Source organism: Somniosus microcephalus, chromosome 10 (assembly GCF_052327205.1).
Source record: "Somniosus microcephalus isolate GS21.2 chromosome 10, FLI_Smic_1.0, whole genome shotgun sequence".
NCBI classification, from domain to species: Eukaryota; Metazoa; Chordata; class Chondrichthyes; order Squaliformes; family Somniosidae; genus Somniosus; species Somniosus microcephalus.
The window spans coordinates 187,178,839-187,194,312 of record NC_140996.1 but is presented as its reverse complement, the minus strand read 5'-3'; the positions used below and the strand labels follow the sequence as shown (position 1 = coordinate 187,194,312).

Genomic DNA, 15,474 nt, shown 5'->3' with positions numbered 1-15,474 from the left:
TTTTGATAAAGCATTGAACATACTTAGAAAAACCATGAAAGCGCCATGCAATTTTACAGCCATGAAAGCGCCATGCAATTTTACAGCATGATTTTATATTTTTGGTATTACTTTCCATACCATAAAAATACCAACTTTGTAGGTTATTGGCAGGCAATATTTCAAGCAGTCTCAAATGATCAATCAGTGAGGCCATGTCAACCCAGAATACACTGACCAGGGGCCTAAGCAACTGTCACAGCACTCCTGATTGTAACCAAAACCTGACCAGCAGGACAGCATCCCCTCTCCCCACCCGCAAGTTCCAGTGAACACCAACCCACAGAACCACTCCCTTGCTGCTTTTACCTACTTCAGATCTTGGACCTCAGGTCACAAAGCAACAAGTGCCACAAACCAACCAGCAATCAACAGGCGAGTTATCTTGCATGCTGTCAGTTGATTGCCCAGCAAAGACTAGCATGTGCGTGATTAAGGCGACACACAAGGATACTTGCACAAAGAAAGGCAGAGCGCGCATCTGGCTGCTCAAAAGATCACGCAAGTGAAACATGCATATTTAACACATACAAAAAACTGGATGATGCCACATAGTACCCCAGGTGTCCAAGATGTGGCATATGCAACATCACACAAATGTAGCTGTTGTAGCATAACAACCACCCAGGAAAGGGCCAGTAAGACAATTTCCCCATGTGCTCAAATATACTGATACAACAAAAATAGCTTGGAAGACACACGTGGCCGGCCCTTACTAGATGATAAATGGGACTCCATCTGTGAAACAGCGTGCACAGTCTCAACTCAAATAAAAAGGCAAAATTTTAATTAACCCCAGAGAATACCACACACCCCTGCCCACTTGCACAGGTGGAACTCTTGGATCATTGCAGTACTGGAGAGCCTGTGGTAGGGAGGGCACAACCATCTTGTGCTCAAAGATCCAGCCCTATTGGCAGAGGGCACCGTTTGGTATGTACAAAATCACCACACCTAACACACTGCGTCCTGGGCTGCCCCAACATACCCACATTTCCTGGATCCTAAGCTGTTGATTTTCCTGCACTGAATTACCAGCAGGAAGACCCTGCACCCAGCCAATGTCGATCAAGGTATTATGAAAATATTCCAGTCTGAGAAAAAACACTCTGCCAGAGGCTGAATCAGGAGAAATTGTTCAAAATCTGCTCCCCTTTCTTAGCCCACTGCCAGCAGTTGGTTGGAATGTTAACAGCAGCCCCCACATAAATCACACACCAATCACCTGGAGCACACCTAACCCCACCCCTACAGGGAAACAGACAAAAATCTGGTGGCAGTGACATAGTGGGCAAGAAAAGTAGTACACAACAGTGTCACTGCCACTACCTAGTCTTCCACAATTTCAGACATCTGGTAAAGCTAATTAACACAATGTGCCATATACACTGCATACTATGATTGCAGTGTAGGTCAATAATGTTGTATTTAAAGAGTTGTTAAAAATAAAAGAGCGAGCCTTTACGGAGATATCAATGATCTGGAATTTGCGGTTGTAATGATGGCAAAACTGTCAGCCTTCACTATCATTACAACTGAATCTGACAGCAACTTCTGAAGTTATGCGCAGTTAAATACAGAAATCCAAAAGTTGCTGTCAATCATTCCATGCTCCTCCACAGGGCCCGCTGCTGAACTCCCTGAAGCTGGCAATCAAGTGAAATCACTGAAGTGACGAGAGTTTAAGCTTTTACGCTGGAATATCGCTCTTGGAATACCCCCAAAAAATGTTAAGCCTTGTTGAATGAGGTCTAACTGGGTTTTTAATGGCGTACGGAGGCATAATTACTGCTGAACAACCGTTCTGACCCTGAAAAACTAATCTTATACTTGAATGTCAATTTTTTTCCATTGATAAAAATGCCATGTACTTTCTAAAAAAAAATTTAAGTTTATTTATGATATTTCAGCTTACACATGGCATTAAAAGTAGAAGTCCCAATCTTTATTTCGCTTTTGGTAAAATTATTAAAAAGTGACAGAAAATCAGTGCATTTTACTTCCTGGTTTGCTGTCTGAGAATTTTTCAATGTGGTTTGCTGCTTAGCCAGCTTGATGACATCACTGTCACTGATGCTGGAGATCCCCTAAACTTGGTGTCAGATTCAAATTAACGTTGGGCGAGGTGAAATTGTGATAGAGATCGCTAGGTCTTTGTGAGCAGCTTTCTTCAGGGTCAGTGGTGAGCGCCATCACTTCGCCAATGACCGCAAAGTCCGGAAATACTCGATACTGCAAGATTCAGTATGAAAACAAGAGCTAACGGGGAGATATGACAACTAATCACCAAGGTCTGATTTAGTTTAGATTCATCACAAGATATTTATTAATAGATAATGCTAAATTCTTCAGTGTTAGTGAACATCTTGAAAAAAATCTGAAAATTAACACTTTGATCAGTTTTCTTTAAAAAAGCCATTTTTGCTTTTCTACATAGATTAATTCTAATTAACAACCTCTCCAGCTAACTTTCACATGTATAGTTCACTGTTTGAGGGGATGATTTTCACAAAGTCAAAAGTCAGTGAAAACACAGGTTAAAAAAAACCCACTTCTTTTGAACATCATACTTTTCTATAAAATTGTAAAATTAGCTTCTACTACAGCAAAAAGATGCAGTACATTCCTTCTGTGAAATAGAGGGTGGAAATGCTGGCATTTCTTCTGCTGCAATAGGTTATTTTCTATCCTAAAACTTGGCAATACCTACCACTCACTGCTGCATGCTGCTTCAGATACTCCCTCCTAATAGTGATATTTTTCACTAGGCATTGCCTGGCATGTGCTCTTCTTTCTTTTGCTGGGTCCTTCGCGCACAGTGAAAAAATTGCCATGTACTCCAGTGGTAGTCGTAGTTTGGCAAGTCCTTTGTTGAGCTTCTGTGCAAATATCTGCCTCACTTGATAACATTCATCCTGTAAATGAACAATTCAATAGCTATAGTCTTGTGCCAATATTAAAGTTAAAAAGTGGAAACTGAATACTTAAGCGGACATATCGCAACATACACATTTCTACACTCTATTGATACAGATATGTTTGTAGCACAGCTTCCCCAGTGCTTTTGTATCTGCAGGAACCATTGAAAAGCTCCAATTTACATACTGTAAACACAGGTTTAAGGTTGGTTGGCCAGCAGCCCTTGATGCATGCATGGGACGACCACTTCCTTTTCAAACAATATTTTATCTGTACTAATTACTAATGGCTGTAATTTATGACTGATTAGCCTCTGTTCCGGATACCAGGCTTCAATCTGACTCAAAGCATTCAGAATTATGGCTTCCGAGAAGCCTAAATTGTTGTAGCCTCAATAGCTGAACTCCAGCCCTCTTACAATGGTCAGCGATTCTATAGCAATGTCTTTTTACCTATGAACACGAAATTCCAATCATGCTCATTAAGCAGTTGAACATAATTTTTAATTTTTTTTAAATTGGTTCCTGGAATGTGGGCAACACTTGCTTCTTCTTCGGCAGTCCCTCGGAACCGAGGATGACTTGCTTCCACATTAAAAATGAGCTTGCAGGTAACACTTGCAGGGCACTATTTATTGCTCTTCCCAAGTTGCCCGAAGGGCATTAAGAAGCAACAGTGGGACTGGAGTATGTTGACCACACCGGGTAGGGATGGCAGATTCACTTCCCTGCATGACATTAGTGAACCAGTTGGGTTTTTAATGATAATCTGAAAGTTTTTGTGGGGGTGTTTTTTTTTTACAAATTACCAGATTAATTTAATTCAATTTCACAACTTGCCATATTGGGATTTGAACTAATTACAGCCCTTTAAAATCACATGATCAATTGTAAACATTTTTCATGGAAGATATGGCATTTACGAGACTCCTTTTCTCTCTTTAATCAGGAGGTTACTCCGTTAACTTTAGAACCACAGGATTCATCCCTGCCAGTTAACACACACTTAGGACCCAACAAAAAGGGGCAATTATTATGAGATTTCTTTAAAATGTCCAAATTTACACTTAAAGAAATCCATCCATAAACATAATTAAAACTCATTTCAATTTAACTGAATCTCCTTCAGTGGCCAGTATGGCAATGAATCAACAGCCCATGCATGACAAATGAGATCAATAAAATGAAAAGAATGCAATTCAAGCAAGATTTAGGGCTCTTTCTTTTTAGATTCTCTAGCCAAAACTGATGCTCAGTAGATGCTTCACAGGCTTTTGGCTCATTTATTACTGATCAAACTAGGTGTGTAATTAAAAAAAAAATAATTTACAAGCTCCATCCTATAAGTACATTCAAAATTATATCCAGCTACAAAAATAATTCAAGCAGTAGCTTGTTGGTGAAAATTAGCTTTCACCTCTTGGCAGTCAGGCCTAAGAATTTAAAGAACAGCGAGATAAATGATCAGATGATCTGTTTTAACTATGTTGGCTGAGGGATAAATGGTGGCCAGGACTCTTGCTCTCTTCAAATAGTGCCATGGGATATTTTACTTATATCCACCTAAAAGGGCTGACAGAACCTCAGTTTAACATCTCATCTGAAAGACAGTAACCTCCAACTGTGCAGCACTCCCTCGGTATTGCACTGAAGTGTTAGCCACGATTATGTGCTCAAGTCGCTGTAGTGGGGCTTGAACCCACAACCTTCTAATTCAGAGGAGAGTGCTACCACTGCTACAAGGCTGACACAAATGCACATTTTCCCCTTAAAGCAGCAATGGTCTCTGCTTCAACCACTCCTGGGCCAAAGCATTCCATATTCCAACAACCCTCTGCGTAGAAGGATTTGTCCTAACCCCTCTCCTCACTGATTTTAAATTGACGACTGACTCCACAACAAGAAAGTTTCCCTATTCACTCCCATCAAACTTTATAATTTTAAAAACATCTATTAAATCTTCACAGCCTTCTCTGCTTTAGTGGAAATAGTCCCAATATCTCAAGTCTCTTCTCAATTATAGTTTCACATCCTTAGCCAAGTACAAGCTCACTTCCAGCTACAAGAATCAAAAAAAGCTTCATAGCTTGTAATGTGTGCCAGTTTATTGATCTCTCTCCATTCTTTTATTGGTTCTTGCTCTGCTTTCCTGATGTAGGTGATCCTACGTGGCCCTTCTTCATCTTCCATTTCCTTCGAGACAAGTGTTTTTGGTCAGCAAATATTAAAAAATATTCTTCATGCACTTGAAAGGAAATTTTTGATAAAATATCCTGGGAAAACAGTGAGCAGCTGCAGAACATATCTGTTAGCAAATTTATGCCAGGATACCATCATATAATTGGGACTCAGCATTTTAACCATCTCAGCTGGTTTAGGTCAGCGCTCCCACTTTAAATGCTGAATAGCTCCACTAAATATTTTAATATCTAAATTTATACATACACTGGGTGTGTTTGGGCATGTGGAGACAAATTAAATTGTTTTAGAAAAATTTACTGTTGAGAAGTGGTGAAAAAAAAATACAAAACAACTTTACGTCATAATTCTTGTTGCCAGTTTAGTCCGATAGGCAGCTACATCAGCACTACTGCAAAGCCTGGAGTTACATTTCCTTTATGCTGATGCTAATTTGGAAGTTGAAATGAATGGTATTTCTAAGCCAAAGAGGCAGCATTAAATCCAGTTTGGGGCCAAGTCAGGTGCTGCTTACCACTAGAAGTATCACACCAAGAATACAGAATCAAAAATCTCTTAAGAACAGGAATTACCTTCATTTATACTACACGCACTTAACTGTCCTACAAGAAGGTGAGCTGCACAACCAGGTCAGTGCTGAAATATCAACAGGGGGAAAGGGGAGGATAGGACGGGCCAGTGATAAACAGCTGCTTGGCAGGTTGATGTTGGCATGCTTTACAGATAACTTTTAAAGTGCAATGTGTTTCCGGTACAAATACAGCAAATGCAATTAGACATTTCGGGGGAATCTCATCAGACCCAACAAAAAGGATAGAAAACTAAGCAGATTAAATCCCTCCTGAAATGTAGGGAGATTCTACAAATAGGATATAGGATATCACTTTAACTGTTCTGAGTACATGGATTCCACATACTCAGGGTAATTAAAGGCCCAATAAATAAAGCTTTCCAGAAGAGTGCCACCCTCTGTGGAATGACCACATTTAGTTAAACACCAAAACTATCTCAATACAAAGTGACTGAATTTACTTACGAGTGACTCAATAATCCAACTAGTGTTTATCAACGAATCATGCTTAGAAATAACTTGTATAGCTCTTTTCACAACCTCAGGACATCCCAAGTGCTTTACAGCCAATGAAGTACTTTTACAGTGTTATCAACGTGTAATGCAGGATACATGGCAGCCAATTTGCACGCAGCAAGCTCCCACAAACAGCAATGAGATAGTGACTAGATCATCTGTTTTAGTGATGTTGATTGAGGGATAAATATTGACCAGGACCAGGAGAACTCCCCTGTTTTACTTTGAAATAGTGCTATTGGTCTCATCCGAATGACGCCACCTCCGACAGTGCAGCACTCCCTCAGTACTGCACTGAACTGTCGTCCTAGATTATGTGCTCAAGGCTCCGGAGTGGGATTTGAACCCACAATCTTCTGACTCGGAGGCGAGTGTGTTACCAATGAGTCATGGCTAACTTATTAGCTGCTCAATTAATGAACAAACCCATTATCTGGGCATTTATATACACTTATATTTCAAGCTAGCAAGGTTGATGAACGTCAGAGGATTGGTGAATAACCTTAAACCAGGAAGGGGTAAATTTGAAAAATATTCAGTGTTTAACTAGAGCATCATTTTTGCAAACTGTTTGTCATCAAAAGGGAAGCAATGATTAGAACAGTGATCGAGATAAACAAGACAATGAATCCAGGTCTTGCTTGGTCACCACTCTACTTATATTAAATCCGAGCCATGCCACCTCATGATACACTTGATCTCACCTGGATATGTTAGCAGTCACCAGACAAGTTTACTTTCTTTCTGAAACATGTCCTAGCTTTCACAAGAGTATCAACAATGGCCTACAATCCTAATTCAGTCAATGCATGAGAATACACCACAATATAGCAGAGAACATCAACAACCACAAGATGAGATGAGTAAAAGGACTTTCAACATTCAAGATACATTTCAATAGTTGGGTTCTTGCAAATTATAGTACAGTATACCAGTGCTCTCCCTATTAAGTTGTTGGCATGTACAAGATGTCAGGACATATCAAAAGCAGCTTGGAGTGAATAATGAAAAGCTAAAACATCACACTCGTCATAGGTTTAGTTAGCAAGACTGCATTTGATGAAGTTAATGACATTGAATTTCAAACTCCACACATCAAATTGGTGAAGTGATTTATTTAAGTGGCGGAGTCAGAATCTACTCATATCTTGACACCAATGCCCAGATAACCAAGAGTGCAAGTACATTCTGGTGACATTTTTCAGTTAGCCCTCCAAGGCAACTGCAGTTCGCCAGTCAAGGTTAAAAATCTGTAGACAGCATTCCTGACAACTCAGCTGGTTAAAGTAGGGTGCAAGTTAGCCACCGAGACTAATACACTCCCAGGTTCGATCTCATGTCTATGCTGAATTAGTTAACCCAAAATAAGGCAGCTGCAGGGGTTCCAAAATTGACCACTGCATCAGAGACATGGAGGAACATGGAGAAAGCTATCCTGCTGGAAGTGCAAATTTTTCCTTTTTCAGGTACATATCCAACTCCCTTTTGAAAGCAGTGATCGAATATGCCACCACCACCCTTTCAGGCAGCGCATTCCAGATCATAACCACTCGCTGCGTAAAAAAGTTTTTCCTCAAGTCACCTTTGGTTCTTCTGCCAATCACCTTAAATCTGTGTCCTCTGGTTCTCGACCCTTCTGCCAATGGGAACAGTTTCTCTCTATCTACTCTGTCTAGACCCCTCATGATTTTGAACTCTTCTATCAAGTCTCCTCTCAACCTTCTCTGCTCCAAGGAGAACAATCCCAGCTTCTCTAATCTATCCATGTAACTGAAGTCCCCCATCCCTGGAATCATTCTCGTAAATCTTTTCTGCACCCTCTCCAAAGCCTTCACATCCTTCCTAAAGTGTGGTGCCCAGAATTGGACACAATACTCCAGTTGAGGCCGAACCAGTGTTTTATAAAGGTTCATCATAACTTCCTTGCTCTTGTACTCTATGCCTCTATTTATGAAGCCCAGGATCCCGTAAGCTTTTTTAACCACTTTCTCAATCTGCCCTGCCACCTTCAACGGTTTGTGCACATATACACCTAGGTCTCTCTGTTCATGCACCTTCTTTAGAATTGTACCCTTAAGTTTATATTGCCTCACCTCGTTCTTCCTACCAAAATGTATCACTTCGCACTTTTCTGCGTTAAATTTCATCTGCCACGTGTCCACCATTTTCACCAGCCTGTCCATGTCCTCTTGAAGTCTATCACTATCCTCACTGTTTACTATACTTCCAAGTTTTGTCTCATCTTTAAATTTTGAAATTGTGACCTGTACTCCCAAGTCCAATCTATCACAACATTGAAGGATTGTGCCTCTGATCTTCACTTTACCTGCCATCTATTACATTCATGGGTGCCGCTTATGCTCTCACCTTGGACCAAGATGAGCCTCAGCACCAACAAAAGCAGCAACCACAACAGCAGCCTTCTCCTCAATGACCTGATGCTTTACAGGAGAGAGGGGTCAGCACAGGTCTGCATCACACCAGAGGCAATATCCCCAACACAGGGTATACAGGCAGAGGACGAGCTCCCTGGACATGACTGAGCCGCAGTTCTGTCCTTGACCCCTCCAGGACATCCTCTCTCTTCAGCACTGATACATTATTCTTAACTAATACTGCCACACCACCTCCTATCTTTCCTTAGCACCTTATATCCAGGAATATTTAACACCCAATCCTGCCCTTTTTTGAGCCAGGTCTCAGTTATTGCCACATCATCATATTCCCATGTGGCTATTTGCGCCTGCAGCTCACCAACCTTGTTTACTATGCTTTTTGCGTTCACATACATACACTGTAAACCTATCTTAGTCTGACCCCCACCTAATACTTTACTATTTCTTACTTTAGTACTATCCATCTCTCCCAATCCTTTGTTTCTCCTTTCTAATGCTACACCCTGGTGCTCATGGTCAAACAGTCAGCCATTGCTCAGCATCATGGCCCACATGAAGAGCTATTTGGGATAAGGCATCAGGAAGACACTAAGTGAACCATACCCCAATAACTTTGGCAGAGCAGGAGAAATGGTGAGGGGAGAAAAACAAATCCATGGAAACCCCCGCCCCCCCCCCCAAAATTAGCATATTAGACATGTGGAAACTAGTTTGGAGGTTATCGTCATGAAATATAAAGGGTCAATTAACGTCATTACTAATAAGCTAATCACCACAGGACACTAATGAGGGGCCACAGCTATGGCATACATGACACACTGAGGCAGTGGTCTTAGGAGCCATTTTAACATGGCTGTCATAGATCACTAATCGAGATGGTTTACTAACTTTACCAAAGAGAAATTCTTACATTAGGACAATTCAGTATATGGTCGATAAAACCGTACCATATTGTAAAATGTGTTTTTGTTACAGGGTATAGAGCATTCTACAGTTGAGATACACGACGGCCCGTAGTTTCCGACTGGAGGCCTCCGATCTGGAAAAAATCTTCGCCCTTACCCGAGGGCTCCAGAGGGCCGGCCATTTCCGATCCTGGGTCTCTCCACGACGAAATGCGCAGGGCCCACGTATCCCAAGAGCGCATGCAGTTCGCAAGCATCCCTGGGATCACGTGGGCCATGGGGAGCAAATGGGAGAAGGGAATCTCCCTTCATACCTTTGACAGCTTAGACATGTCAAAAGTATGAATGAAGATCACTCCAAAAAAAGACATCAAAACATTAAATATTTTTTTTAAATCACATTTTTAAAATTAGTTAAAATTACATTAAATTAAATATTTTAAACAAATTTAATTTTGGGGGAAAAAATTAAACTTTTTTACGAGGCTAAAAATAAACTTATTTGTGTGGTTTTTAATTTTTTTTTGAACTCTTGGTAAATCCAGGCGTAAGATTTAAGTGATTTCAGCGGGCGGAGGTTCTGCAGAAAGCGGAACTCTCCACTCAGAGACCCTTCTCCAGGGCAGGCGTCCGATCGGTCAAGAGGATTCTTGACCGATCGGAAATGCCAGTTTTCAGCGCATGCCTGAAACCGGCATTTGCGAGGTCCCTACGGGTGTGTACACACCTCATACACACCCGTAGGGATCGGAAAATACGGGCCATTATATCTTACCCCTAATCCAGTTCCAATGAAGCGCTAAACAAGCATATTATTAGTCCTCAACTGTTGTAAACCAAAGCTGCTCATTGTTGTCATAAAACATGCCAGTATAGTCAAACAGTATGAAAATAGAATAGAATCACAAACAAAAATATTAAGACTTCTCAAGCTAAAAGCTCTATTCTGCTATAAATTTTCAAAATAAAACGTTATTAGGGTGTTTTTCTCACTGAACTATATTGACGCCAAGTATTTATATCTGGAAATCAAAAGCAAAAAAATGCCCAGTCCGCTGACAAAAATGGAGATTACATTTTAAGATGGATAAAGCCACTTACATTCATTACCAGTGCACATAACTGAAATTGTTCTAGGGTAATGATTTCATAGTAACAGGGCTCCTGTGCTAACTTCAAAACAGCACAACCAGCTGCCAGGCGCAGACGTGACATATCAGGTTTGCTGCAAAAGAACACACAGGAAAACAGACAAGTTAATTGGGAAATCATCTACACTTTAACCTCATAATATAGAAAACAACCCTACTTGTGTTCAGCTCAGAGACTTAAAAATGAGAAAACCTGACTGATTACTCATCACCATCTGTTATTTCTATTACCACATTATTCAATTTTCAAATTATTTAATTTGATAATATTTCTGGGCAAAAAACAATCAGCTTCTCTGATAGCTCATTCAGGTTTCACTTTACATAAAAATGAACTTTTGTGAAGTACACTTTTTTCTATTGAACACTACAATACTAAACATGAGTTCCATCAAGGCACCAGAAAGACATTACCATGATTGCTAAGCAGCAAACAACTGAAATCTTCCACATGCTCTAAATTTTTAATGGCATTCAAAACTAAATTACAGCCATGTAGTTAAAGTAGAAGTTTGTTTCAAAACAGAATTTGCTTTTGTTTACATTGAACTAAAGACGTGATAAAAACCTGAATCAGCTAATTTTAAAAAAACGACCTCAGCACTCTGTTCCATCTTTATGGCAGACAGTGATGACAATCATGAGCATGTTAGATGCAGTTAGGTGAAAGCACAGCCTGCTAAGAGCTGGATTGAAATGGAGCCCAGACTAATGGCACCCAGACTAATGGCATGAGTCTTCTCTCTCCAGTAAGTGTTCTGAATGAAGTTTTGGTAGTGTTAGTTCAGTTTCTAATCAGAATGACTACAGCACTCATTTTCAATAAATTGGCCAGTTCACAAAAAAAGCCACAAGTTTTCTAATGTGGGGGCCTGGAGTTTCCTCCGTGGGCACAATGCAGAAGTTAAGACTGAAAATAGGTCTAATGTCGTGCCCATTTTGCCGATGCAAAGTTATACCCAAGTATCCTCCCAAAATCATTGGCCCAGTAATTCCGGGCCCAACGCGTGAGTACGGACGGGGTACTCACGCGTGGGCCCGATGGAAGCACCGGTTTTCAGCATGCACAGCGCATGCGCGGAAAACCGGCATTTCCTGTCCTCTGAACCAAGGGGTTCAGAGGACGAACGCGTGTGCGCAGGAGTCTGCGCGTGCGCGCTGAAATTCCTTTTTTTCCCCCCCCACAGGTTTGCACGTGTGTAAGGGCCTCTCCTTTTTACGAATTGCACTGTAAAAAGGAGACGTAAGGACTTCATTCTTTAAGGTATGTGGTCTATTACTTAAAATTATAACTTTTTTCCACAGCTTTATTGTTTTTAAGGACTTTACAGTAAGGTAAGTGTAGTTTTAGACCCGATTTAATTTTTTTTTTATTATTTCAAAAATTTGATTAATTGTTTAAAATAGTTTTTAAAAGTTATTTATAGTTTATTTAATTATTGGGGTGTTTTTTAAAATTTTATTTAAAGTTAAACTAGTCTTTTGGGCACCCGTACTTTTCATGAGTTTGACAGTTCTTACTATCAAACTCATGAATGAAGTTTCCCCTCCCCTGATTGGCTGCACAGTGCTCACTTGATCCCAGCCGGCACATCGAACTAACTACACCGCTGGATCAGGTAAGCACAGTGCGCCGACATCTGAACCAGGCCAGTGACAGGAATTCCAAGCAGGCCCAGGCTTCAGATGTCGGCGCACCGGGTGAGTGCACATCGGGGGCTTGCACACGCAGCAAGCCCCCGAACCTAATTTCTGGGCCATTAGAATACACATGAACTTAAAATGCGCAAATCAGCGTAAACAAACATGTCAAGGAAAGCACTGACTCCACACCTTATATTTCTTCCTTAAGTATGAAAATGCAAGTTTCAACTCATTTAACCGTCATTCACATATATCAAGCACAGCAGGTTAGTAACCTGCAATTGGGGAACCTTGCAATTTTTAATGCGACATACTAATGCCATAAAAATCCATTCAAAGAAACAGAAAATAGAGCAGATCTGAGGCAAGGATAAATTTAAAATAACTCAAAAATTGTAATAAAACACAAGAATTGCTTTCTTTCCCACTGCACCTAGTCGCAATGTAAAGAGATCCTCCAATCAAGCGCATTTGGACGTTACTCGCATTGGAGAGTTGGGGTGAGGCTAGCTTTGTGGGCAGAGATTCGTTCAGGCAGAGGGTTCAATGGATGGCTGTAAAAGATGGAGACGACTTGGGGGATATTGTAGGTACGATCTCCTACCCAAAATGCTATAATCTTTTAAGCGATGTAATTGGTTTGTGCCCAGATTACGTGCGTCTCTATGCACAAATACGAAGGAAACCCCAGACCTGGCAAGGCAAAGCACATTAACAAGTTAAAGGTCTGAGGTCAAGGTTAAAACATGCCCCTGAGGAATTGAATTAAGAGCTTTTTCGTGTCGAATCAATGCTGCACTTGCATTAAGAGTGCTTGATGCCAAGACTGAATGCAAAAAATGGAAACGGATCTTATTCTATTCTCAAGTACAGAAATCCCTCTTTTGTATAGGAATGTATGGAAAGTGAACAGAACTGAATAGACTATGCAGTTTATCTGGCTGGTCCCAAAGACTAATACCCAAACATTTATCACTTAAATTCTTCTACACTATCTGCCTCCACTGAACTGTCTGATACACATGTTCACCACCTTCTGCATAAAGTAGTTAAATGCAAGGAGTCTGCACCTTCGCCTTTTTAAGCTTGATATCCCCCAATTCGAGAATTTGTGGCAATCAGGGGTCAAGCTATTATCGGAGTTCAATGTATCTATTCCTTTATCTACTGAGCACAAAGTGTACTACACATGTACAAAATGGAAAACTAAGCTTCATACTGACCATTATTGTTCACACAGAATCTTGGTTAGAATACAAAAAAAAGCCTACTGTCCCTGCAAGTTGATATACAAAACACAATACCTACCTGAAAAGCACATACACTGTCTCAACCAGTTACTACACACCTAATTTTCCCCTGTTCTGTCAGGTCACCATCACTATGTAATATTGCAGTTAGCAATCTCAAGGTAGAGGTTCCTGATTTATTAGCATTGGTCCTCATTCCCATCAACCACCGCACCATCATCTTCATGGCCTGTATCTGTAAAAGTAAAAAAATTGAAACATGTTTAAAAATAAACGATCTCGAGGTATATTTTTGTATTTTAGGCCTTCATCTAAAATTGACGACGTCAAATGGTTTGAGCAAATAACCACTCATTTAGATGTTGGCAACTGCATTAAAAAAAAGATTCACTAGTGAATACTGCACAATCTGCAGGTCGACTAGATATCTATGCACACACAAATCATACCAATTATCTTTACATGGGGAAGTTCATTAAAAAAAAAGAGAGAATGAGGTTAATGGGCTGCTGTTAAAAGTGATTCTACTTGCAACCATTTTACAATCTTAATTGGTTTGAAGCTCATGCATTCATTCATAGGAAATCTATTGCTTATATAGCACTGGGATCAAGGTTTATGATAATTATATAGGAGAAAACCTTGCTAAAATACCAGATAGGTATTGCTCCTTAATGTTTGAAAATTTAAACTCCATTTGATCAGATGCATTTCAACATTCAAATATAAACATAGCATTTCTGACTTCAATATGGTAGCCTCAGTAAAAAAAAATGTCTGATGGCTTACAATGATCTGGCAATTGAACTCAGCAAACAGATCTAAGTAGGTCTAAACTGACTGAAAGAAATAAATCACTAGAAAGATTTGGATGGCGGTCCTTCAGCCCATTTAATCTTATTGTTCCACTGTGCCAAACCTAACGTAGGAACAATAGTAGGCCATTCAGCCCCTCAAGCCTGTTCTGCCATTCAATGAGATCATGGCTGTTCTGTATTTTAACTCCTACATCTTCCCATTAAAGCATCTAGCCATTTCTTAAATGACTTCATAGTCATTTCAGAGACTTCAGAGCCCTGGCCTTAATCACTTGCCCTGGCAACCCGCTCAAGCAGTTTATCACCCTGTGTGTAAAGAAATACTTCACAATAATGGTCCTAAATTTTCTCTTTACAGCCCCCCCTTGCCACAGGCAGACACCACAAATTTTAAGGGAGAGATGGATAAGCATTTGAAGCAGGGGAAGGTACATGGGATAAAGCAAAGCAATGGGGTTAGTTTTTGGACTGTTCTAGCAGGGAGCTACCATAGGCACGATGGGCCAGATGGTTGTTTTCTGTGCTGCAAAATTCTGGTAGGGTTCCCATTGGCCTGGTGTACGTGAGAATATTGTTTGGGTTTACTTTATCTATCCCATTAATTATATTATAGAATGCTGTAAAAAGACAAAAAAAGTATTACCACTATCTCTGCATCCTCCCAGAAACTTGAGGCAATTACTTTTGAATATTGTTACACTTAATAGCTAGTGCTCCAAGTCCTAGAATTACTATAATAACATTTCTTGCACAAAATATTCACAACCATAGCTCTATGAATTTTTAACTACCAGGTCAGGTATGTAGTGTATGTAACTGTTCTACCTTTAAGAGAACTATTGCATGTAATCGTCCACCTTTAAGAGAACTATTTTAGGTGTGGCACTACTTTATCTTGGCTGCTGTATACTGTAATACTGACGGTGACCACACAAGTGCTGTGTCAGGATTTATTGGGCAGATTCGCCCTGACCTTCGAATAGTAAAGTCCTGTTAAAGTTACTCTTGTAGTCTGTGTATTAATTCGCCATAATGCCCACAGACTTTACAGTGGCGACGAGTTCGAT

The 15,474-nt window shown here is 40.3% G+C and overlaps 1 protein-coding gene across 5 annotated transcripts in view; it reads right to left on the bottom strand.

Moving 5' to 3' along the window:
• Positions 1-15,474, bottom strand: part of LOC147111934 (sister chromatid cohesion protein PDS5 homolog B-like) — a 249,945-nt gene that overhangs the window by 46,206 nt on the left and 188,265 nt on the right. For all 5 annotated transcript variants that reach the window (XM_085999339.1, XM_085999336.1, XM_085999338.1 and 2 more), the window contains 3 exons: positions 13,688-13,824; positions 10,646-10,769; positions 2,750-2,954 (listed from right to left, as the gene is read on the bottom strand). In XM_085999339.1, the coding sequence (XP_085855465.1) occupies positions 2,750-2,954; positions 10,646-10,769; positions 13,688-13,824 (466 nt within the window). The remainder of the gene's footprint in view (positions 1-2,749; positions 2,955-10,645; positions 10,770-13,687; positions 13,825-15,474) is intronic.